The 25,324-nt window shown below is 54.8% G+C and overlaps 6 protein-coding genes across 6 annotated transcripts; 3 read left to right on the top strand and 3 right to left on the bottom strand.

Moving 5' to 3' along the window:
* Positions 1–898: 898 nt before the first annotated feature.
* CGCA056_v005577 (uncharacterized protein) lies at positions 899–1,560 on the top strand (the record flags this gene model as incomplete). Its single annotated transcript, XM_037320829.1, has 2 exons — positions 899–1,384; positions 1,438–1,560. The coding sequence occupies 2 exons, from the start codon at positions 899–901 to the stop codon at positions 1,558–1,560; spliced, it is 609 nt and encodes a 202-aa protein (XP_037181622.1).
* Positions 1,561–4,966: 3,406 nt separating this feature from the next.
* Positions 4,967–9,085, top strand: CGCA056_v005576 (uncharacterized protein; the record flags this gene model as incomplete). The annotated part of the gene is made up of 1 exon (XM_037320828.1): positions 4,967–9,085. The coding sequence occupies one exon, from the start codon at positions 4,967–4,969 to the stop codon at positions 9,083–9,085; it is 4,119 nt and encodes a 1,372-aa protein (XP_037181621.1).
* Positions 9,086–10,877: 1,792 nt separating this feature from the next.
* On the bottom strand, positions 10,878–11,063 carry CGCA056_v005575 (uncharacterized protein; the record flags this gene model as incomplete). Its single annotated transcript, XM_037320827.1, has 1 exon — positions 10,878–11,063. The coding sequence occupies one exon, from the start codon at positions 11,061–11,063 to the stop codon at positions 10,878–10,880; it is 186 nt and encodes a 61-aa protein (XP_037181620.1).
* A 2,120-nt stretch (positions 11,064–13,183) lies between these two features.
* Positions 13,184–15,015, bottom strand: MNS1-2 (Mannosyl-oligosaccharide 1,2-alpha-mannosidase MNS1; the record flags this gene model as incomplete). The annotated part of the gene is made up of 2 exons (XM_037320826.1): positions 13,184–13,303; positions 13,369–15,015. 2 exons carry the CDS (start codon positions 15,013–15,015, stop codon positions 13,184–13,186), a joined length of 1,767 nt encoding a protein of 588 aa, XP_037181619.1.
* A 1,713-nt stretch (positions 15,016–16,728) lies between these two features.
* On the bottom strand, positions 16,729–16,950 carry CGCA056_v005573 (uncharacterized protein; the record flags this gene model as incomplete). Its single annotated transcript, XM_037320825.1, has 1 exon — positions 16,729–16,950. One exon carries the CDS (start codon positions 16,948–16,950, stop codon positions 16,729–16,731), a length of 222 nt encoding a protein of 73 aa, XP_037180980.1.
* A 2,702-nt stretch (positions 16,951–19,652) lies between these two features.
* Positions 19,653–20,905, top strand: gld1 (D/L-glyceraldehyde reductase; the record flags this gene model as incomplete). The annotated part of the gene is made up of 5 exons (XM_037320824.1): positions 19,653–19,699; positions 19,810–19,897; positions 19,956–20,074; positions 20,126–20,198; positions 20,246–20,905. The coding sequence occupies 5 exons, from the start codon at positions 19,653–19,655 to the stop codon at positions 20,903–20,905; spliced, it is 987 nt and encodes a 328-aa protein (XP_037181618.1).
* Between the last annotated feature and the right edge of the window lie 4,419 nt (positions 20,906–25,324).

The following is a 25,324-nucleotide window of genomic DNA, read 5'->3' as shown; positions in this document are numbered from 1 at the left end:
CTTTTCTTCTGTGATCGTGTTGCTCTGTCCGCCCGCCTCCCTAGAAACTCTACTCAACTCTCTCTCTCTCGTCCATCCCAACTCTCACCTTGTCCGTCGCTATCGTATTGCGCGTTCCCCAATCACCAGCCCATCCGACGGCCAGCCTCCCTTGTCCTCGACATCAGCACACCACACCACCCTCTCGCCGTCCATCCAGTCTCAGTACCGTTCCTTTGGTTGCCAGCCCGCGCGGCCTCTTCAGTCCCTCACGCGAAACTCGCCGGCACAATTCCAGTCCAGAGCTTCGAGACAGCCATCTTCCCTCCATCGCCGCTGCGACTCCACGCAATCCTCCCACGCACATAATCCAGTTCGAACACCCGACGTTCTCCTCCAACTGCGATACCCCCGGTAGGGCCACACTTTAAGCTCAGAACGCTGCGACGCACCCCTCCCTCATCGGCGCGATCCTGACCCCCTCTACTTCGCCCTCGACCGCAGAGACCAGCGCCTAGTCCAAGTACAATCGCGCACCGCTGCCCGCCGCCCGTACTGCTACGCAACACAGAGCACCCCGTCGCCGATTGTCACGTCGCATCAGGCCGCAGTCTTGATATTGTACGGTACACACAAGTCCCAAAGCCAAGCCGAGCGCTAGCCTCTCTAATCCGCCGCGAGGGCCCAGCACCAGCACTCCGTCTGGCATCTGCCTTGCAAAACAGCTCTGCCGTTCCACACCGAACAGCAAGGGCGCCCTAAACTGATTCACGACCCGCATTCCGGAGTACCTCTCTGTGTGGTGCGTGTCGTTGTCGAGAAGGGCCACGGCAGCATCCCGACCCCATCCGGCCAATAATAGCAACACAGGATTTGACCAGGGGATCAAATAATACCGTTGCCGTTAAGTAGCTCAGCAATGCCGCCTCCGTCGTCTTCGCCGCCTCCAATTCTCGCCATCACGGCCACTTTTGTCCAGTTGCTTGTCCAACATCTGCCAAGACCAATCCGCGAGGTCCTGCAAAAGGCTCACCACCACATTTCCCGCTTCTTCACCGCAGTCGCCACCTCCGCCATCGTCGTCCGCCTGCAATCGCTGATCCCGCCCAAGATGCACCGCCCTCTGGGCTTCTCGGCTGCAATCGTCGCCTTGTTTCTCATGTTCGGCTTGCCCGTCATCCTCGCGCAGAGCCAGCCGTTCCACTGCTACCCATACCCGCCCACCGACCAGCTCGCGAGCCCCTTCATTACGCTGCAACCGCACTGCTGTAAAGGCACAATTGACAACAAGCTGAGAGTTGGAACAAAGTGCGAACCGGCGAACGGAGGAAAATACAAAACCAAGTTTGGACAAGATCTGGGCACATGCGCGACGGGATGGACGGATGCGTGTTGTATGCGCCTGGTACGTGGACATCAGACCGGGATCGAGGGCGAAATTACTGACGAAATATCTAGCATTACCCGCCTGAGATTGCCCGCCCAGACATGTCGTATTGCGACGCGGGGTTCCTCGTCAAGGCCGAGTCAAAAAACATCATCGACGCCCGCAGTTGGACCCCGAACAAGTACGGAATCTGATGAAGGCGGGTGAAATCATGGCGATTCGGATGATGCAAGAACACATATTCTCGATCTCTCACGTCGGTGATGAGAAACGATGCGGAAGGGTTAGCCGAATTGAAACGACGGTCCACGAAGGACCCCAGGATCGTAGGCGTGGGTCGCCAGAGACCCAACGAGTCAGGGAATCGTATCCACCTCGACAGCGACCTGGGGGAGTCGGGGGGTTTGGGGACTGCTCCAGACTTTTCCGAGCGGCGGTGCTGGCTGTCGAACGGAGGCCGCCTTTCGCATTTCCCAAACACTACGACGTACCACCTACTACCATGCACGACTAGCGAAGCAGAGGCATTTGGCGTTTTGCGGGCAACCATGGAGCGATGTTACGATGGCACGATGGTCACGATCGCCCTTGTTCGAAACGAGAAGAGGAAAAGAAGGGCATTCGCATTATATACCCAGGCGACTGAATTTGTTTGCTTTTTCCCTTTGGGATGTGCCTGCATCTCATTCTGTACAACACAGGCGGGGTCCGGTTTCTTGAGACGAGGGGAAGCAAAGGGACTGCGTCACAAAACACAGACGACACTTAGGGGTCGGACTCGATGGACGTGGGTCATTGTGAGTTCATTTCGACTGTATTATTAGCCACCTCTCGTCAGGTCTTTTATCAATCCGATGTCCGCATGCCGGAAACATCGCATTTCACGTCCTATTGGATATCTCAACATTTTCGCCTCTGATCGTGCGGATAACATCAATGACCGATGACCTCGATGACGCGGTCATGGCGCAAACAGGTCAGGCTGTATGGAGGCATGCGACCTGATGATGACCGAGTCAGCTCAGCGCGCTCATCTTTCAGCGCAAGAGTAGGAGGTCATTGCTGGAATGATGAGTCGACGGGTGATGGAGATTGGCTGGGTTCAGTCGAGGTGGCCCGACCGTCGCCCGCTGCTTGCCGTTCAAGCCCGACCGAACTCTCACGGGGCGGGAGGCGAGGTTCTTAAGAGTCGTTCGGCTCGCACGTGTATTTGCCTCGCATCGTCAGGTGAGGGGTCATTCAGTGGCTGAGGCTCCGGAAAAGGCACCGAGATGGGACCTCTCGGTGGCCACGGCAGACGGTAGACGGCAGACGGAACCCGGGTCCTTCGGTCGGCTCGGTCGGTCATGTCACGCCAGCCTTGTGGGCGATAAAACCTTATGAGGGCGGGATGTCGATAAACCAAACATCGGAGGGCGGTTGGGGGCCTCACGTTGCCTGGTAGGGGTCCTGACTGCGTCCGCCGGTGGGAAGACCGCCAGACAGCTCGCACCGCGTGCCGGAGAGCCGGAGGTTTCCGGGCGAAGGCCGCACAGACCGTGCCGTCCCGTGGTGGAGCTTCTCGGATAAACTGTGGAGCAGACAACACGGAGGGCAGGTGGTAAAGTTTCTCCCGTTTCACCTGTTCCTTTCGGGACACCCCAGACTCGCCGAGGGGGAGCTGTCGCTCAATTCAGTCAAGACTTCCCACGCGCAAAGCCCCTGTGTTCCGCTCTGTTACTGGATCATAGGGCATCTCTCAACGAAACTCTTTGGAGACCAACGATGTGTTGCTGTCTTTATCCTGACATCGTCAATGGCTGGTCCAGTGGTTCTTTTACGCTCATCACCCGTTCCCTGCTAGCTGCAGATCTCCCCACGTTCCTCTGCGCCGGGTCACGTATGTTTCCACCGGCAACGGAGTTATGTGCTCGTGGTATAGTACCTTTCCGGCTGCTGCTGCTACCCACTGCTCCAAACCAAACTTCAGACCAAAAAAAAAGGGGGGGAACAGAACGAACAACAGCCGCATCTTTCGAAACCGGGGTCTGTGACATTCTGTCACACAGCCGCCACACGCGGCAGTTTCACCGTGCCCCAAGCAGCTAGCCAACGAACCAATGGGGCGCCCGCCTGTGGTGCCTCGCAACCTTTAATCCCACTTCAACGCAGCTCCCAGCGCCGCAAGGCACGCCCGAAGAGACGAAAAGAGAGAAACTCACCACGCTGTGGTACATCCAACCACCGCCCAAACACCACCGTTACCGCAGGTCACATCGCGCCAGCCTCATATCCACGGTCGCCCCGACCGACCTGCTTCTGAAACTCGTCCGGGCTTTGCTTTCAGCGAACATTAGAGACGCCTTGCTACCCGTGCCTCCCATAAGGCTTAAGCTGTGCTTGGCGGCCTTCCTGTCTTGCAGGCACAGGCAACGCACAGGCAGGCACAAGCAGCACCCGTTCTACCTAGCGTTGGGCCCTGTTCACACGCATATACTCTCTCACGCCGGTGTTGAGTCCTTCGCCCCTCCTTCCAGGTGCCCCCTCCGTATTGGGATGAAGAGTCCCGACAGACGGAAACGCAAGACACGACAACACAGACAGCCGACGACAGACAGCGGGCAACCAGCGGCTGAAAGACAGAGACAGCTCAGACAGGCACAAGGAACGCCGAGGTGACAGGAGACAAGCAGCAGACAGCTCGGCAACGCAGATCTGGCAGCGCTCACTGTCTCCGCGGTCGCCCCTTCCCCGCTTGCGCTCGTCCTCTTTTCGGATTGCTGTTCTTTTGCCCTTCTTTGGCCCCGTTCCTGGCCTGGTCAGTTTCCCACCTTCCCACCACCCTTCCCTCTCTTATATTATGCCCGAACCAGTGATCGTCCCGCGGGTGGGAAACAAGGCCTCCCCCTCCTCTCGTTCCTGAAAGACTTCCTGAACGGGTGCCTGGTCGGTCCTCTTTTGTTCGCTTCTTACTGGGCGGCTCTTGTTGCCTCCGTCCCCCTTGTTCTTAAACTTCTCTTATTCGTTTTCCCTGGACTGGATCCAGTAAGAAGGACTGGTTAATCATACACGCAACACAGACACACACATCCACGTCGCTTCCCGCTCTTCCCAAACGTCAGGTTCATGCGAAAGTCGTTCGGCAGTACAGCGAGACGTTCGGCTTCTGTGCTTTTCAAGGAGGGATAGCAGATCTGCGTACGGACACTTGTTGCCACCGAGCCGGCCCTTTCGACTAGTGGCCCTGCTTCCCCATTCTCCGCTGCCTCAATATACTCGCAACAAGCGCCCTTCTGTTGATAAGTCTAATCGAACGATCGACAAACACCCCGACATCGATCCTTATTGATTGCCACTAAGGGCGGCTCTGTGGAAACAAAACACTATACCACACACGGCCGCACCCGAGCATCACATCATCAAGCTCATACAACACGCACACCTGGCCCTGGGCATAGTAACATCACGCCATCACAGAGGCCTAGGGCGACGATGAACATCCGGTGACGGCAGGCCACCACGCCTCCACCCTCCGCCCGACCGGCTTGCCCGTCGATCCCAAGACCGATTACCACTTCACTCGCGAAGCAGAACGGAAGACAGCCTGTTTTCTGCTGATACATGGACTCAGACGCGAGGGCCAGGGCCAACGTGCCCCGCAAAGGACCCAAGCAGAGCACCAACGGAATGGATTCGTATCACCGCTACGTCGCCGAGTCGACCACAACGAGAGGCGACGATATCATCGCGAGGCCGTACACGAGCCACTCGCGGTCGTTCAGCACGCCCCGTCCCTCGACGTTGGACCACTCGTCTTCTTCCGGCAGCGAGTATGAATTTTCGAGCAGCGATGGAGATGCCAGCAGGGCGACGACGGCGGTGCCGGAGATTATGATTACGAGCCCGAGTAAACCGCTGACGCCGGGGCCGCGGTACAGCTTGACGCCACGCCAGTCGCAGTTCCCGCCCACTGCGAGGTTAGCTGTGCCCGCGATGCGACCGATCCCGCAGGGCCAGCCGTTGCAGACTTTCCCCCCGCTCAACCCGTCATTACAACCGTCGCAACCGATCCGACAGATGCTGCAGCCGATGATAAGGATACCGCCGCCAACGGGCGACTCGGATGATTTGAGGAAACGGGATGGGTTGATGGACGTCTCGTTGCCGTACCGCCCGTTCTACCTGCAACGGAGGATACTGAGCTCGTTCGCGATTCTGTTCGCGGGGTTATTGATCACAGTAGAGGCCGTACTGGACCTCTCCAACAAGAGGGGCGGCCTCGGCTCGCCGGACCACGGGTTCAGGTATCTGTGGCAGTACGGCTCCGCCTTCATCTTCACATGCATCGCGGCGTTGTGGGCGCGACCGGAGCACCAGGCCAAAGCCAACGCGCCGTGGATCCGGATGTCCAAGGGCCCCGCGAGCGTCGACCGGACGCTGATGCTCGACTACGTCTTCATGTTCGAGCCGTGGGCGGTCGCGAAGGCTGCGAAGAACCGGGACTGGCTTGTAGCGGCGGGTGCGTCTGTCGGCTTGACGCTGAAGCTGATTATTGTTATTGCTGTGGCGCTCGTCAGCCCAACGTTTCAGATCGTCACGGCGCGGGGAGCGAGTTTGAATGTGCTGAACGCTTTCACGAACGACCCGAGCAATCTGCGGGCGGCTGGGGCGTTGCCGTTCTTCACGATGGTGGGGCTACAGACCAAGGGGCTGAACTTCCCGGACGGCACGTCGAGGGAGTTTGCGTTCCAGTCGTTCACGTCAGATTTCAAGTCGACGGCCGGGTTGAGGGCTGACGTGGACGGCTTTGAGTCGGATATCCTGTGCGAGCCGGCGCAGCTGAATCTCACTGGTATTCAGTACATCCAGGCGTCGGATACGCAGCTGAACGTCACGGTGTCGACCTCCAACTGCTCCATAACGCAGGAGATCCCGAGCATGGCCCTCGTGGGGTTCACGCTGCCGACCTTCTTCACGGCGTTCCAGGCTGGTGCGTGCGGGAACTCGCAGAACACGGACGACGGACGGGTTGTGGTCATGTCGGGCGCTATTACCATTGACGCCGCCAGCGTCCCGACGTCCAGCGAGGTCTTCAACGTGCCCATCCGAGGCCAGCTGACGCGCTCTGCGGCGCTGATTTGCCGACCGACGTATGCCATCACGACTGTCCACGTTGAGAAGAACAATACCCAACTCATGAAGATCGAGCGCACCCGGTATGCGAAGAACCGGACGTTGAATCTGGTCAGTCCGATGGACATTGTACAGGGCCACTTCGCTTCGTATCCCACCGATTCCCAGATCCTAGGCGCCATGCCGAGTGTCAACAGCCGCTACCCCGGCGTCGCGATCGTCGCCTCCGACGCGGTGATGAACTCGGCCGTGGCGATGGAAGTCAATGACAACGGCATCCCCCCAATCGACAGCCTCCTGGAAGCAAGCAACCTCACCCAGATCGTCACAAAATACTGGCGCCAGTACACCGCCCTCCTGGCACGCAACTCGTTAATGGCAGAGACGGCGCAGCCGCAACGAATCACGGGAACGGCGGTCATCATCGGCGAGCGCCTCAACGTGCGCCCCATCCCTGCGCACCTGCTCTCCGGCCTCCTCGGTTTCGCGTTGGCCCTCACCCTGGCTGCCGTCGCTTTCGCCCCGAGGACGGGGTTCCTGCCCCGCGACACGAACACCATCATCAATATGGCGACGCTCCTTGCGCACAGCAGGTCGCTGCTGCAGTGCCTTCGTGGCACCGGCGCGGCGCACGTGTCTACTATCAGGGAGAGGCTGCTCGGGACGAATTACTATACCGGCGTGGAGCCGTACGAGAAGGTTTCCAAGGGGCAGGGGTATTTCAAGATCTTTGGGGGAAACCCGCCGCGGCAGGATACGCCGCCTGAGTTCGTCAAGACGTCGAACTGGGGCCATCCGATGCCTTTGCACCCCGTGGCGAGGCTGATTGCGGTGTCTACCATGGCGGGCATGATTATCTCGCTGGAGGTTGTTCTAAGGCTTTCCGAGGCGAGGCAGGGCATTACGACTGTCACGGCGAATACCGACCGCCACTTCCTGTGGACGACTGGTCCCGGTGTGTTGTTCGGTATCGTGGCGCTGTACCTCGCGTCCGCTGACTGCGCGACACGGTGTCTTGCGCCGTATACCCAGCTCAAGCAGGGTGGCTCCTTCGAGACGACTGTTGGTCTTGACTTCATGGACAAGTCCAAACCCCGTATCGTCTACGATGCTGTCAAGACGAAGAACATTGCAGTCGTCATCACCACCACCGCCGTCTTCATCGCCTCGCTGCTGGCAACATTCTCAGGAGCTCTGTATAGTACCGTACCCATCCCGTCCACGCGCCCAGTCACTCTGCAAAAGATCGACCAGTTCATCAACGCCACCGCGCCGTGTAACACCTGCACGACAGACACCCTCCTTGCGTCTCTCATCTTGGACGCCAATCTAACCTTCCCATCTTTCACCTTTGAGGACCTAAACTTCAATGGCGTACGGCTCACAGAATCCCTGTCGATGAAGGACGGCGACAGCACCATCCTCGTCACGCTCCCGGCTCTCCGGTCGAGACTTGACTGCAGGCTCTACCCGCAATCCGAAATCAACACAAACTTTACGATACCGAACGTGCCCAACCAATTCTCCGTAGCGCAGGGCATGCGGGTGGACATCGCAGGCGAACCCTGCAACGACCCCTCCATCCGCTCCAACGCCGTCTTACCTTCCGGCGTCTCCCCGTCTTCCGTGTTCGGAGTAGCCACACCGCGCTCTGCGGGCCCATCCAGCCAGTGTTCCGACTTCACCTACGTATGGGGCCAACTTGCAGACACCACGCCCACGCAGGTCGGCTACATCTCCGCCATGGGCTGCAACGAAACCGTCGAGACCCTAATGGCCACCGTCCGCCTCACCGGTTCAAACCTCCATGTCGACCCGACCTACCCGCCCCGCGTGCAGGAGAACACCGTCCGCCGCACGCAGCTCAAGCTCCTCCCGCTCCAATACGGCCTGCTCGCCAACCTCACCACCGGCAACCAGCTCGACCCCTTCTTCAGCTCCCTCGTCACGTCCCGCTTCGCCATCCCGGCCGGCAACCTCGGCGACCCGGGTCTCGCGCGCAGCGGCCGCGTCGCCGACGCCATCGTCCGCCAGCACGGCATCGTGCGCGCACAGAACCTTAATGTCAACTCCCGCCGCAGACTGCCCGACATCACCGCGCAGGAGGTCGTCTCCGGCATGCTCGAGGACACGGACGTGACCAGCCTGCGCCGGCTGGTCCAGGACAACGCGTCGACGCGCATCATCCAGTCCATTCTCGCGCTGCTCCTCGCGCTCACGCTTGTGGCGTGGCTGCTGACGCCCGGCACGGACACGCTGCTCCCGCGCAACCCGTGCAGCATCGCCTCCGTGACGGCGCTCCTCGTCGACGGGAACGTGTTTGGGTTCTTGGGCAGGGGCGCGGAGTGGATGCCCACCGAGGAGATCCAGACGAGCTTCCTGGACGGGAGCAAGGCGATGGGGTTCCGGATGAGCTGGGAGCGCGTGAAGCGCCGGCGCACGGAGCTGGTGGAGCGGGCGGACGTTGCGCAGGAGAGGGCGTTTGGGATCAGCGTGAAGCGCGCTGGCGGATGGGGTGGCGGGGAGGATGTGGGGTTGGGGATTTTGGCGCGGGTGAATCGCGCGCAGAGGGGGTTCGTGAAGGGGTGGGGGAGGATGTCGACTTGATTCTTCCGATTAACCCATGTCGGGAAGAAGAAGATTCTTGACTTTTTGTATTATTTTACAATGTATTATCACGGTACGCAAGCGTTGCGTAGGAGTTCTAGGATGGGCCAGAGAGGTTGGTGGCCGGAGCTTTTTTTCTTTTGTTCTTTTACACACTTGGGTATGATACCAAAAACTGGGGGACACTGAACCAGGGAGTTGATCTCAAATCTTGTTTATGGGGTGTTCAGGATAGGATAACTCGAAATGATAAGAGATGAAGTTACTATCACAGATTGAGGTTGTGGGAAATGTGAGCTGATCATGCCCTCGCTTTCGGTGAACGAAAGAAAAGTCCGAGTTTCTCGTGGCGGTCGGGTTCGCGGCCGGCTGCGTCGGGAATGTACCTTTTGACGGGGGGTGGCTGCAACTTGAAAGCTGACCAACCCTTCCATCGTATGATCTGCGAAATGGAAATTGATCTAAACTTTGTTTGTTCAAGGGGTTCATGATGACTTGGAATCATCGATGCTTGGACTATCACGGATGTCACTTGACGGCCAGACAGGGGGAATTTAGGTCTAGATCAGGCGATGGTCGGTTTCGGGGTTAGAAGGCGGTCGCGAAGAGACATGGTGGGATGTCGGTATCGGTGGGAGACTTCAAAGTCAATTCGAAGTCTTTCATGAGCATCGCTATCAGACTCTGGGGATTGTGGGAATGAGTCTGGATTATTGAGACTGAATGAACGCCGGCGGGTTCGGAGGTCGTGATCCCTGCCACTCGATGTTCATGAGCGGTAGGTGAACTTCACAGCCCAGTTCATCATTGATAACGTTGAAAAGTTGGATCGCTATCGGGCTCGGGAAAAGGTGATGGCAAACGGGATAGGTCGCAATCAAGAAAAAATCGTCTCCTACAAAGTAATAATACGCGCCCTGATATTACCTCATCGCTATCGGGCTCGGATCTGAAGAGATTCCACAGCCACCACCAGCACAGAACCATCGGAGTCGGACTTAACCATTCATCACCGCCCATGTTAGAGTTAGCCTAGCCACTTTCCTGTCATGGCGGTGTTCATCACAAGCCGGTACTACGAAGTCGACCCCGGCCGGCCGCTCGAACAAGGTCCCACCCTTGCACCTCGACCGTATGATCTACGCCACCCGCAAGGCCACAACCCGGTGCCGGCCTCCATCGGGCCCGGAGGATTAAGAGGCAAACTTTAGATCGGGTTGCCGGATCGAAGAAGTCTTGGACGATTGATGCTTGGTTTGGGCGGCATGAGGTGGCACGCCCTTAGCCAAGGCCGGCTGTGAAGAGATGTGGACTTGAGTCGTGGGCTTTTTGCCAAGATGTTTTGGTACTTCTGGGGCGAGGCAGAATTTCTAGTCAACAGAGTCGCTGCACTGAACGGTGGCAAAGGATGGGTCTACTGGGAAAAGAGGAATGCTCGCTCGAGTATTTGGATATCATATTTTTGAAGGAGGCATAATGCCAAATTGGTTACGCTACTCCTCCCATGTATTGTCATGATCATCTCTAGTTGTAATTGCCATGAAGCCTTTCTTCATCCGAAGTTCCAAAAACAGAAGTGAAATGCCAAAGCGCCAGTGTGTCCCGTCTTTGCCGCACCGAATGTCTCAAAAGGCGGTGCCCCAAACGCCGTGTCTTTAGATAGAAATTATGGTCTGTGTAAAGAAGTTGAGTCAGCAAAAGCTCTTTGCTCTCATGCAGTCGAATGTGAGACTATTGATGGCAGACGACTTACCAAAGAAGACTTGATCCAGGTGTAAATGGCTCGATGTGTTTAGCCAACGGAGCAGGTGCAGCCCTTGCGCTTCTCGAGGTCGACGCTGGGGAAGGGCACGCAGATCATGCCGTCGGCCTCGCAGTTGGTGCGGGCGGTGCCGCACTCAACGTCCACGCAGGGCCCGTCGAAGCGGGCGGTGACCGTGGCGGCAAGGAGGGCGATGAGGGTGTAGGCAGCGCGCATGGTGACTTGACTTTGTGTGATGTCGACTTGAGCTGTAGAGAGAAGGTTGGGGGAAAGTTTGGATGATGGAGTGGGAGTGTTCGCGGGTGGATGTGCGGGATGAGGAGGATGGGATGGCAAGAAGGAGGGATGGACGGATGCTTCTTATACAAGTTCACGACAAGACTCACAGTAGAAAGATGGAGAACTCGAGAAAGAAGGTTTGGAAACATTGGCAGGTGCCGGATGGTCAGTTGACACTCCGCCACCTTCTCCTGCTCTTCCTCTCTCTTGGTATTCGTATGTGTGGATTGTCTACTACTCCATGTCAATACCAAGACTTGGCTCCGTTGGAGTTGGTTGCAGGGAGGATGCTATTTCCATGGCTTGCGGAGCTGTCCATGGGTAGAGCATAGGACAACAGCATCGCCGCCTAGACCGTGAGGGTTAAGTGGGATACAGCTGGCAGAGATGGGTGGCCTGATTGGCCTGTGTCTTGGCTGGGCGATGTGCTTGGGCGGCGGTGAGCCCGATAGGCAGACCGGGACCGATAAGGGGGGGAAATCAATACGGACCAAAATGTGGCTCAGGACGAGGAATAAAAGTCTTGGACAAAGACGGCGCGTCTTGGCGCCTACGCAGTTGTGTTTGGGGCTATTAAAAGCCATCGAGTATAGGAGCTTGATCATGCTCTTGGCGATGGGAGGCGTTTCAATCCGTTCTTGGCGGGAAAGGTGGGGGGATGGTCGTTGTTCTTCACAACGGTGCAATGAGATGGGTTCTCTACGGGCAATTTTGGAGCCTGTTAGGACCGGGGTTTGGGGGGCTTTAGGAGCGCTGTAGAGAGCTTGTAGGGCGCGGATGCGGTCATCGTCCCGGACGCGATTCATGCGTTGCCCGGCGGGATGAGTTCAGCTAGTATGAACAAGCCTCACTTTGTCATGACACTGAGAGATTACACGGTTATTTACAGCATGTTGTGTGGATGTACTTGGCAGAAATGTGTATGATGATGGGCAGTTGAGACTGAGCTGTAGAGACGTGCGAGATTAGATTAGATGGCGCGGAGCTGTCCGTCGTGATGAGTGATCGGGGCAGGCCTCATGTGGCAGTGACTGATCGCCGCTGCAGCGATGTGCCGGATGGGACGCAAGCGACAGCTGAGGATGATGCGAGACGATTCCTATTCTGGAAATATACTGTGTAGTAGGTTTCTAGTTTAATTTTAAATGCCTGCATAGCTGGCAGTGTTCATTCGATGATTGGTGACACCTGTGGCCCGTCCATCGTGACAATGACCGGAGGATTCTCACCACAAGCGATCAAAGTGGTCAACTTGCCCCGACTGTCGTGTGCTCTCTTGCCAGATTCTGCGAGCGTGGGTCCAGTCCGACTGCTTGACTACGAGATTAATATGCGCACTCTAAAACAAGCTTCAATAGATCTCCGGTCGAGAGCTTACAGCCTGCCCCAATATGCCACTGGCGCTCGGCCCAGGTCTTCGGCGCCGATGTCCCACCCATATTGCGTCCTCCTGCGATTTCACTGCCCTCCCATCGAGGGGTTTACTAGATTCATGGTGTTCCCTGATATTTGGTATTTTGTACGGCCGCCTTTACGATTTAGATCTAAGATAATGTAGCCCCGCGACTTGGCGGTATGCCTTTTGTAAAGCGTGTGCTTCTCTCCTGTAGGAAGCTGTTGGCAACTCCGGTGACGTATCCCCAAGACTTCCAAGAAACTCTCTCCTTCCAAAACCTGTCCCCCAAAGCCTGCGCCGCGTAAGCACGATCACCGCCACGCTTTGGTGTGCGGAGCGTTGGTTAAGAGCCCTCTCATCTGTTGGTTGGTCGAGGGTAAAAAAAAGCATGAATTCGCCCGACGAAATTCGCGTAAGGACCCCCATCACCACGAGGCATGCTGGGGGCAGGAAGAGCGATCCCCACTGTGGAAGAAAAAAAGTAACTCCGTCATTACTCGCCAACATCAACATGTTCATCTGGACGTCGCCTCAGCAATGACCACGTCCGTCTCACATTCAGCGAGGGATTCATTGCTTCGTGCCTCCTTTGAGCACAGGCTGACGCAACCCTCCGTCTTCATATCCGGCCTTTTGGCACTAAGACTCAAGTGACCAGACCTCAGTGGGGTATTCGGAAGGGATGGGCCTCTGTGTTGAGGACGTACTCATCGAGGCTGATGAGGTCAGGCGGCGAGAAGACGAGGTAGAAGTACTTCAACGTCTCCGCAAGCCAGAAACTCTATTTCTCGTCGGTCAGTAAGTCCTCTGTTGAATGAAGAAGGAGATGGGTCTTTTCTTTCTTACCTCCATGTAGTCCTCCTTGGGCAGCGGGTCCGCTTTCTTCGTGACGTCCAGCACCGCCGCATTACCATGCTCGACGAGCGTACCATTGCTGACGGCCTTCCACATCTCCCACGCCGCGTCCTGGAAGCCCCGGTCGCCCGTGATGCGGTACAGCACAAAGACGCTCTCGATGGCTTCCGGGCGCAGGATGTACCGCGCGTCCTTGGCGGTGGTGAAGCCCTTGGGGAGGTGCTCCTTGAACTCGGGCCGCAGCCTCTTCTCCTTCTCCCACCGGTCCTCGTCCCACTTGCACTCATCTCTGCGCGGGCACGCGAGCATATTAAAGCGCTCCGGCATCATGCCCGTCGGCATGGCCTGATACGCGTAGTAGCATCCTAGCGTGAGTCGCGCCCCGATCGTCACCGACTCCTCCTTGCCAAGTAATCTCCCGGCCAGGGCGTAGACGCCGCCGATAAAACAGGCTAAATGCTCGCTCTCCGGGTCGAGGAATAGTTTCCCGTCTATGTCGACGTTGGCATTGCCCGAGATCAGGATGTTCTCGTTGCCGGGGAGCATGGGTCGGAAGAACAAGGACTCGTTGGCGGCTTTGAGGAAGGCCTCCGTCATGTCCTCGTACATGGGTTCCAGCCCGCCGAGGAGCGCTTGCATCTTGGGGAGGTACTCGTACAGCGAGTCTGCGCAGCCAGCGATGGTGAACTGCGAGCCCGAGACGACGTCGCGGTTCCGCATGGATACGAACATGGGCCACATGCCTGGGATCTTGGTCTTCTTCTGGCCTTCGTGGAAGAGGTCCATTACCTTGGACATGGCGTCATAGTACTTCGGGTTGCCAGTGAGCTGCGACAAGTGCGTCATTTCAAGTGAGAGCGTCCCGGGCGACGCTGAGACGACGGAGCTCTCGACGTCCAGACCCGTTCCGGCTTTGGCGTCGTTGAAGTTGATGAAGTCCACGGGCATGCGATGTTCAGTGTTGAATGCCCCATAAAGTAGGTCGCCAAGCTGAACGGCCTTGTCGAGGAGCACCTTCCTCTTACTAAGATCGTACGCCGCCATCAAGCCGCCCAGATACCGGATATTAGTCTCAAACGTGTTCACGCGGTCCGAATTCGTGAATCCAAAGTCAATCGTGGCAACAGCAGCGACGGCCTCCTCAAACTCCGCCTTCAGTCCCATGATCCAGAGCACGTCGAGCGAGTCCACCAGTGTCGCGGCCCACCCGGAGAACTGGTCCTTGGCGGTCGCGGAGATGGGGTTGAGCGCGTCCTTCATCCAGGCGTACTTTTTGTAGTTCGCCCAGTCGCGCCTGAACAGCTCGCGGACCTCGTGCCGGCGGGCCTCCCGGAGCCGGGCGGCTGCGGCAGACTCGGCGGGGAATTGGTGCTGCACGCGCGGGAGGGAGGGGCGGCGGCCCTTGGGCAGCGGGGTCATTGGCGTCTTGGGAGGGTATTTGTACGACACCGAGGACCAGTCGAAGCTGGATTGTGGGGTGGCCGGGGGAGGGGCGATGTTGTGCAGGTTCATGTAGCGCTCGAGGGCGGCGGACTCGGAGCGGGCCCATGATGTGTAAAAGTAGTAGAGGAGACAGCCGCCGAAGGTGAGGGTGATGGCGAGCGTGCGGACGCGAGTCCAGCGGTACATTGCCGCCATGTTGGATGAGATTAGGAGTGAGGTGCTGGGTATCTGATGATGATGAAAAATTGCAGTCGTTTGAAGGCGATGGTGAGCCAAGGGAGAGGGACCTAAGATCGAGTCATGGGAGTCGATGAAGCAAGATGTCGCAAGATAAGTATGGTTTCTAAAACGACGCGACGAGATGAAGTGAATGAGATATGGTCGATAGCTGGTGATGCTGCTTCAGCGACGAGATGTCGTTGTCGTCGGGTCAAGGCGTATCTATCATCCAGAGCGAGAGCTTCCGAGGTTGTGAGGTCGGGAGAAGATGACCAGCGTGTTAACAAACGCGCAAAGAACAGCCGCCGGCCGGCGGTAGCATCGGGGGTTCTGGAACAACGTTTTTGTGAATATGAGACATGGAGGGCAAAGTCAAATCCCAGTCGGGAAATCCTGGGGCCACCGCCAGGCTACTCCTGCGAACCATGCCCATCCCTGCCAAGACAATTCTGTCCATCGCATAGTGGTTAGCGAGGCGCTCGGCAGGGTCAATAGACATGTTTTGCTGCTGTTGGCGACCAGTCTTGGGGCTGAACCAACGCTTGTTGGCGCGCCTTTTGTGGAATGGAAAGGGGGCCGATGCGACGGGACGGGTTGCATGCCCTTGCCTGGAGCGGAGTTGCCAAGAGTTGTCATGCCTAGAGATGAAGGGGCCTTCAGAGAAGTGACAGCGCTTGCTGATTGAGATGGGATTGATAAGACACTGTCTTCTTCATGATGAGCATGCCGCGATTGATGTTTCTATGAAGACAAGTGTTGCTCGGGTTCGGGTGCATTTTAGCTTTTTGGAGAAGCGACCGAGGAGACATCCGGACCCCCAACACTCTAATTTTATAGTTATCCACAGTGGGGGTCTGGGTAACAAACACATTGCCGCCCCCTGATGATCGGTGCCGTGTTCCGTCACTAGCGGCTAAGCGAGGTTATCTACGCTTTGGATTTGGTGTATTTGCTGACTGGATGCAGATGTGCCAAGAGTTGTTATGTCTGGAGACGCAGAGGTCTTGAAGAGGTGACAGCGCTTGCTGATTGAGAAAGGATTAATCAAATATCAAATGCTCTCTCAGTAAGAGAGGATAAATTCCATGGAGTGCAACCAGACTGCAGTACTTAGACCTCCAGTCTTTCTCGAATTCTGATGAACCACGAAACTTGTTATTTACTAGAAAAAAGTGACGATCTCTCTGCCTGTGAGTTGATTGGATGTTGCCCAGCACGCCTGCAGTCCACTCGCACTCCATGGGAGAATAGTACCTGCAAAGCAGAATAGGTAGTCGGCTGCAGGCCCAGATACCAGCCTACTTCCAAGAAGCAAGCCATAAGTGCGGAGCATCAGCGATACGGCGTAACATGTGTACGGCTCCTGGCTAATTTGGCCTTTTGAACAAGTCACGAACTGGAACTGTATGCAGATAATGTTAGACCTTTTTCAGTGGTAAACTGAACACGGCTCAAATGATTGTCTACTTAGTCGCCACAACCGCTGATGTAACTTTTAAAAACGCCCAAACGACCCAAATAACCACGCTCCATACCACCCAATCTCCTGTCACGTTCCGATCTATGTTGACATCCGGCTGCAGAGCCCATTCTATAGCAGGGCAGCGATGAAAAGTCTTGAGCGCCTGTTCATACCGAACTCTGGTGCGTTTTACTATAACAAAGTTAGCTTCCTACTATGATAGAGAACTAGAAAATACACACAATACATCGGTCCCGTCCTGAGTACGAGGCTGGTGAAATGCAGTTCGAAGCACCACCAGCATTGCAGGATAGCCTGTCTCCATTAGCGCTAAGGCTGTAGACAGCAGGCTTACAGACCTCGTCGCATGTCTTGCCGTTAGCGTGCGCTACACAGCAGTGGCTGCCATCGGATTTCTGGCATTGGCAGTAGTCGCACGCTTGCGCCATAGCGACGGCGACGGCGAGGAAGGAAACGAGGGATGTGATCTTCATTTTGTGTAAACTGAGAATGCCGTGGAAAAATGTTTTGCATATTCATAGCTGACTTAGACGCAGCGATTTGGCTCTTTGTATACTTTATACTGCCTGGTAAAACGCACGGCGTGAAGGTGTTTGCTCTTGCCCCCTTGGGAACTAGCTGTTCGGGCTGGCCGTTGGTGACTGACAAGAATCGCTCCTTTTTTCGCTTTCTTAGAGTATTGCGAGTAAGGGCCAAAATACCGTATCTTCTCAGAGATATGCCTTGTTGTTTTCTGATGATGATTGATGTCTAACAGAGTTCAGCTAATCAGGGAAACGCGTGTCAGTGCCCTTTTTGTCCGTATCCCATCGGCCACGCCCCGAGTTTTCATTTTCTTGACCAATCGAATAGCTTATTCAATCAGGTTGCGATTATTAGTGGTATAGCAGGTTTGTCAAGTGCTATGTGGCAGCCGATGGGATAATTAAAAAAATGCAGCACCCACTCTTACTAACGAGTCATCACAGTAGATGCATGCCAACGAGGTTCGGCAACTGTCAGTGAGTATCATAGAGATTTCGGAAAGACTAGCTGTTCGCTTCCGGTGGCTGCGATGAACTCACGGCTTAGACACCTGCTCAATTCAAAATCGAACGATTGGTGGTTGCTGTTCCTTCAAAGGCTCATATGTCCTTGGGGCTCTGGAACACAAGACGATCTGAGAGCTACAACCAACGCCCCCGAGGAACTACCAAGATAACGATGACAGCTATTGTGATGCAATGGAGAGATACAACTAGACCGTGAAGTATCTCAAATGCGCATAGAGCGAGTAGGACATACACCGTGGAGACTTGGAAAAAGGAGAACCCGCGCCCCCATGTTTGCAGGGGTCAGTTCGAAAGCCAATGAGGCAGTTCAGCGTAACTTACCAGCAGTAATCTGCTGTGCGAAAATATAGATCAAAGTAGGAAGGGAAGAAGAAGAAAAGCGTGCTTGGATTGAAGTGCATTTTTAGCTTTTCAGAGAAGCGCGCGAGTAGATCTCGGGACACCCGACGCTCTCATTCCATCCCATTGAATACAACACTACGTCAGAAAGCCCCAGCGCGGGGCAGAGCCATTGAACGCATGCACAGCAACGCTAAATACTTTTTTTTCAATCACAGATTCCATCTTCTTTGGTACTCAAGTACAATTGGGGCATCTGAGAGACGTATCTTTTGGCGTCGGGTCATGTAGCATTCAATAGGATAGTCATCAACAGTGGGGTCTAGGTAGTAAACACACTGCTGCCCCCTGAGGATCGGTGCCGTGTTCCGCCGCCAGCGGCCGGTAAGCGAGGTCATCTATGCTTCGGATTGGATGAATATGCTGACTGGATGCAGATATTGTCAGATTCGGGCTTGGCTCCTAGGTGAGACTCTTCTTTCAACGTCGATGCATGAGATGGATGCTTGGAGGGTGAGTGAATGTAAGACGGCGCGGTCGCACGAATGGGATTGGTTCAGCAAGACAGGAGGATGTGTCTTCATCAAGTCAATCACCAACTATCAGATTCAAAATGGTTGAAATAACGACGCGACGTGATCGTCTCAATGAACTACTCATCATATCAAATCATCATCATTTTTTTTGTGGCAGCTGGATGTCCGTTAATGGCTTAGTTCATGTCGGCATTTCTCCGTCCTCCCGTTAAGTAGCCGCTGAACGCCCTTGTTGCACAGCATACGAGACATCGCCGTTGGGTACGGTTGAATCACCTAGCTCGGCCACCAGCGTTTGAGATGAGATCATCGATAACTAGCCTTATCTATTACCACTCCTCAATATCATCTCTCATTTGTGCGCTTCTTTGCGACCCGCTGCGGGGCTTTTTGTACCATCTTGTGGCCCCGAGATCGCACGAGTCGGCAGTTTCTTGTGCGCAATACTGTTCGTCATTCCCGCAATATCTTTCAAAGCCGCACATCATGGCGCCAAGATGCGGGCCGTCCAAGACGACATGCATGAGGGCTAAGACGCAATTCCTTCCCGTCCCAGGGACCCGGGCCTGGAAGCGAGGTGCCATCGACCCAGACAGAAGGACTTTGGTGAATCTCTATTACGTTGGGAAATAATCAAAATGATTACTACTGCATGCTCTCCATCGGCGGTGTCAACCTGCTGCATGCAAAGCAACGCATAGTAGACTGCAGCCGGAGGCGCATCTGGCTGCATCCGCTCCCGCTCCCGTTTCCGCGTACAGCCGGGAACTCGCATCAGCCTTCAGCCACGGCGACCACCATCCGCAAGAACCACATGTTCCCCTCCTCCATCATACCTAAAGCCCCGAAGCCCCTCCCCCTCCATACCCGCCTCCGGCATCGGCTCCCGCCCCGAAGTGTGGGGTCCCCAGGCGCGACTAGTCAACGGTGCCCCGCCGAAGCGACTGGAAGCTCTGTTGGCACTCTGAGAGTCGTGGGCTCGGAGCCATCAAAGCGGGCAAAGCGGGTCCGACGGTGGGCGTCACGGCCGCCCACCCATCAGGGTTCGCAGCTCATCCTGACAAACAATGATGCAATGGGCCCCGAAACCCCTCACTTGCTTAAAAGGCCACCTACTTGTTCCTCCTCTCCGTTCACGATCTCTGTGATCCTCACGATACTCTTCATCCCATCTCACAACCTCTTCCTCAAACTCAAGTCATCATGTCTTTCGGTAACAAGGCTAAGCTTAACTCCGGCGCCGAGATCCCGTACGTTTGCTTGTTTACAGTGATCTGAACTCTTCTGGTTCAGGCCCCTGCCGATCGCCGTACCCCGCTTCACGTTTTGAGCTTCACTGACTTTTGACCCCTCATTTCAGTACTCTGGGATACGGCACCTGGCAGTCCAAGCCCGGTGAAGTCTCTGTTGGTGTCTACGAGGCCCTCAAGGCAGGCTACCGTCACCTTGTAAGCATCGGCAAACGTTGAAAGACATGTAAGGGGCAGGAGCTGACAGCTACGGCAGGACTTGGCCAAGATCTACCAGAACCAGCCCGAGGTTGGTGAGGGTCTGAAGAAGGCTCTTGCTGACATCCCCGGCCTCAAGCGTGAGGACATCTTCATCACCTCTAAGCTGTGGAACAAGTGAGTTACCTTGGTACGTGAAATAAGACATGTTTACTGACAGCAACACAGCAACCATCGCCCCGAGAACGTTGAGGCTGCTCTTGACGAGACCCTCCAGGAGCTCGGCCTTGACTACCTTGACGTGAGTACAACCTACCTTTCACTACCGAAACCCACTGACTCTGGCAGCTCTACCTCATCCACTGGCCCGTTGCCTTCAAGAAGAACGGCGGCGAGCTCTTCCCCAAGGCCGCCGGCAACGACTCCGAGGTCGACCTCGACCAGGGCGTCTCCCTCGTCGACACCTGGAAGGCCCTGATCGCCCTGCCCAAGTCCAAGGTCAAGGCCATCGGTGTCTCCAACTTTACCATCGACGACCTCCAGACCATCATCGACGCCACCGGCGTCGTCCCCGCCGTCAACCAGGTCGAGCGCCACCCCCTCCTCCAGCAGAACGACACCCTCATCAAGTACGCCAAGGAGAAGGGCATCCACATCACCGCCTACTCCGCCTTCGGTAACAACGGTTTCGGCCTGCCCCTGCTCATTGAGCACGACGTCGTCAAGAAGATTGCCGAGAAGATCAACGCCACCCCCGCTCAGGTCGTCCTCGCCTGGTCCCAGGTCGGCGGTCACTCCGTCATCCCCAAGTCCGTCACCCCCAGCCGCATCCACTCCAACTTCCAGGAGGTCAAGATCTCCGATGAGGACGTCGCCGCCATCAACGAGATCGGCAAGGAGCCTCGCCGCTACAACATTCCCTTCACCTACAAGCCCCGCTGGAACATCAACATTTGGGACGAGAAGGAGGAGAAGGAGGCTGCTAACCGCGTCGTTCGCAAGCTTTAAATATTTGATACCATGTGGATATTAGAGCGGGCTTAGACGCCCTTAGATAGACGACTCGATGAATAATGAAAAAAAGAACATAGAAAGAAAAACTGTCTCATGTTCTGCGGTGATGTGATAGAGGGGGTCGTTGTAAGGTGTTCAGTCCTCGATCAAAGCAAAGAACATTTCCAAGGCAGATATACTATGCTGCCATCCATCAGAGAGACAATCACGATATGAAGCAATTTCAAGCTCAGTATACTACTGCTGTGTTTGTGGCCTTTCCTAAGAGCTTTGCTACTCGGGCGGGTATTTCTCGCAATTCGTGCGGATGGTGACATAGTACTAGATAAGTGTGATACTAATAATTGTGACGGCAGCGAAGACGCCACCAGGGTATAAACGAGGACAACTCGACGATAAAGACGATGCAGACGACGATGACGACGACATTGGTAACAAAGATGCCGACGACGACGCAGATAGCAAGAGAAACACACAGGCTACTAATACTTGTGGCTTTTCGCATGGTTAGCCAAACGTTTCCAAGCCTCTCGAACGTATTTTTCTCATGATGCGACCTACCAAGAGTCAGCTAGCGCAACTCACATTTTCATCGAAGCATTCTTCACATGGGTCAAATATGGTTACTTGCATCATTACAGTGATTATGCAAATGGCGCATTCATGAGAATTGAACGAACGAAGTCATTGCAGCAGAGATCATGAAGGGAGTAGGAGGAAGAGGTAGCAATATGGACAACAGGGACGGCTGAGATATTGTAACGAAACTATGGGGGATAGTGACGACAGAGACCATGCAACAATGACCTGAGAGGTAAACACTGGGCTGACAGGAGACAACGCGGCAAAATTAGAAACAGACATTAGGAACAAGGGTACAACCTGAGAATACATGGACGGAATCAAGCAGATTTTCGAACTAATTAGCAGCAGATTCCGCTGATCCTAGGCCATTCGAAATGATGCTAGCAAGGGTGTAAAGCGAGAGTTGGGTGTCTAAGCCCCATTGCCATGGAATGTCGCATCGCAGGATAAGCACTAGAAGCCATGTTTAACAGTGCCTCAATCCTGCAGATCTAAGTTGTCAGTCAAGAGATGTGATTGGCTTTCGACCACCCTGTCTGCCTAAGGGTTTCAAGACAAGCCCTGGATAGACATTGAAAGGAATGCAGCGTGGCTTCGAGCATATCGCTTCGAAGCGGGTTGTCGTCATGATTTGAGACAGGCAAAACATCGATAAGACGACAATCTAAAGCGCTGCAATCGCCTACCAGGGCTGAGCTGTCTAGGTTCCATAAATACCCTTCCCACCCTGGCCACCCTACCATATCTTCTTCTTTGTATCGGTCCCCAACTTTGAGAATACATCGGCCTCGCTACCGGGGCAATGGCCACCTCCGAGGGAGAAACACGAGACAGACTGTCAAACGGCGAATACCACTCAGACCTCAATACTATCCGTCCAACTCCTGGGCGGCGGACACCATCCCCGGAACCTCCAAGTTCCATGTCTCTTTTGGATACATCGAGAACGCAGACCCCAATCGTCGAGTCGAAAGACTTGGACTCAATCAAACACCCACATCAGCCAGTAGTTCAGTCACGATCACTAGTACCTGCCTATTTGGTAGCCGGGTACGCAACTCTATCGATTTTTGCTTGGATTACGACATGCGTGATAACTTACCGACCGCTATGGCCCTTGAAGTTCACAAAACAGTATGTGATGGACTACCAGAGCGAGAACTATGGGGGAAACATCAACATGGTCCGCCAAGCGATCGAGAAAAACAGGGATTGGTATCAACGAATTAGGGTCTTGCAGTCAGTCATCGCGGTTTTGACCCTCCCTCTTACGACATCGGTCATGTCAGCTGCAGCCGTCATCTACGTCCAACGAAGTTCGCACGACCTGAGCTTGCGTCAATTAATTGCACTGGCGGACAAGAGCTGGACGGATGCAATAGCTGTAGCAACGGCTCCAGGGGGACGGCACAAGTCGCCTTTTCTCGTTGTGGCTATTGCAGTGTACATCCTTGGTGGTCTGCTCTCCCCGTTGCAGGAATCCTTCTTGTCGGTCCTGTCGAAGAAGGTCACTTACTCCCCTGGGGGTACGAGCTACCTGGCCGATATTCCCGAGCAATTTAAGTACACAGGTCGAGGATATCGCGAAGACAATTCAGTTGTTCTCATCACACGTGGCTTGTTGGAAACAACTAGTTCTTCTCAGCCACAAGCGCAGTTGTGGCAAGGCAGCGGCTACGCATGTTCTGACTCTAAAGAGGTCGATGGTAAACGCATATCAGAGGCATGCCGCTTCGGAACGACCCTTGAAGATATTGCAAAGCTAGAAGCCCCTTTTCTGGCCCAACTACCAGCTGGTTATTCGACCGGACTTATCCGTCAGTTCATCCCCCGCATCAACTCCACAACAGATGTGGCTTTGATGACTGCAGAAGACTTCCCGAGGTCTTGTGACACAATGCCTGGATCCTTCTGGGCAAGTTACTTCACTGAAGGTGGCGGTATGAGCTATCCTGGATATCCACCGGTTTCGATCCAAATATGCATGCCAGGCAATCTCACCACCACTCCGTGGAAGCGGACAAGGGATCGGCAAACCTTTACAGAGAACCTGTATCTCAACATTAGCTTTGAGCAAAAGGAACCGAAGATTTCATACTGGAAGATCAGTATGAGTACCACAGCGGGATACTTTCAGCTACCAAACGAATGGAATCAAACAGCTGGCGAATTGCTTGACAAAGACCCATTCGGTCCTGAAGGTGCATGCCAGAGAGGCTGTGAAAAGCAGATATCAGTATACAACGACTTCGTGTTGAAAGATAAAGATGGTGGAGATGATAGCATGTAAGTCTGAGCCTTGTCATATGGTTGGTTGGTTTACTTATGCTTCAAAATCAGCCCATTATACCATGACGAACGCATCCTTCTTGGGATAGATCCGTGGGAACCCAATGTGCTAGAAAGGGTCCCCAACAAAGGACCCCTGCTTACGGTTGTACTCGCGCTCTTCGGCCGAAAGTCCTTCTTGGACACTCGGTTGTCCAACTCTTCAACCTTTGTGAACCTAAACGTCAAATCAAACACCACGGCTTCTTCCACTTGCATATATCTCAATCCCCTCGGACTCTTACTTGAAGACGAGGGATACAAATCAGCAGAAATATTATGCACCACAAGCGCAGACATCAGCAAGGAGCCCAGATTGAAATACAACATGTCAAAATGGTTCTCTAGCTTTTTCTATTTCCAGGATGACGCAAAAAATGTTAGAGGGACGATCAAAAACATCTTCACTCGTGCCGCATTTATAGCGAATCAGGCCTGGCTCCAACACCAAACGAATGGAAACTCCGTGGAGGTCAACCGTGACCAAGGCTTGGACACCGTAATTCCTTCTATGTCACTGGCCGGGATGATCACGATCAGCATTTTGTTGGCAGTGCACCTGGTTGCGTTGTCTCTGTTTGCAGTGTATGCGGCACGAAGGTCTGATTTGGTAGACACGAAACTGGATGCGTGGGCTATGATGAAGATTGGAGCTAGCCATGCTAGTCACGTAGTCCTGAGCAAACACCAGAGAGCAGAGGACGTTACGTATTTGGATCGTTTGTCGGGTAGGCTCGGCCGCTCGAGGGTAGATGATGATCGGAATGAGACAACTAGGCTGCAAAACTAATGAAGGTTATTATGGATTATATGCTGCAGCAACGGCGCAGACACTTCTGGCGGGCTACCTGGGGTGAAAGTGCTACTGTACTGGTCCTATAATCCTTATTATATGGAGGCCGCGTATTTTTCCTATGGTAGAGCGACTAATCTTCCTGTGGCTATATTCTACCTCACCGGCGTCGTCGTCGTCGTTATCACCTTCGTCGCTATTATCGTCGTCGATAACGTAGGGTTACTTCAGGACACAGGAAATGCAGCCGTGCAGACACAGGAAAATCAGGTGGTCTCATTATATCAACATTGACCATTGCGTCATTCCGTGTACCTATCGTATCAAGTGTACCGTGAAACGCAATGAGCCTCAACAACTCTTGGGTGTTATGACTGTCAATGAATAACCCAATGATGGGAGACAACGGGCGCTCGAGGTTAGGTAGCTGTTGATGGGTCTTGAGTAACACAGTGGTAGTCGGTGGCCAACGTAGTAAAGAGAATGAGGACCTCTTATGAGTGAGGACTAAATCTGTTAGTGCAAACACGATTCATGATCCGGGCAATCTCAGGCCGCAAAGCCCCTCATGAACAATCTCCGTTCACCACCTGCCAATTGGGAATTCATTGGGAAGTCCTATCCGTGAGATTCGCGTCTGCAGGTTCGGTTGACGGGCCGAGGCATCTCCACCCACAAGCCGCATGCTGGCACACGCGGGCATCGGG

This window comes from Colletotrichum aenigma (genome assembly GCF_013390185.1).
Source record: "Colletotrichum aenigma strain Cg56 chromosome Unknown KSG_Cg56_contig03, whole genome shotgun sequence".
NCBI lineage: Eukaryota > Fungi > Ascomycota > Sordariomycetes > Glomerellales > Glomerellaceae > Colletotrichum > Colletotrichum aenigma.
Note: the sequence above shows the minus strand (reverse complement) of the source record. Positions and strands in the feature narration are given on the sequence as shown.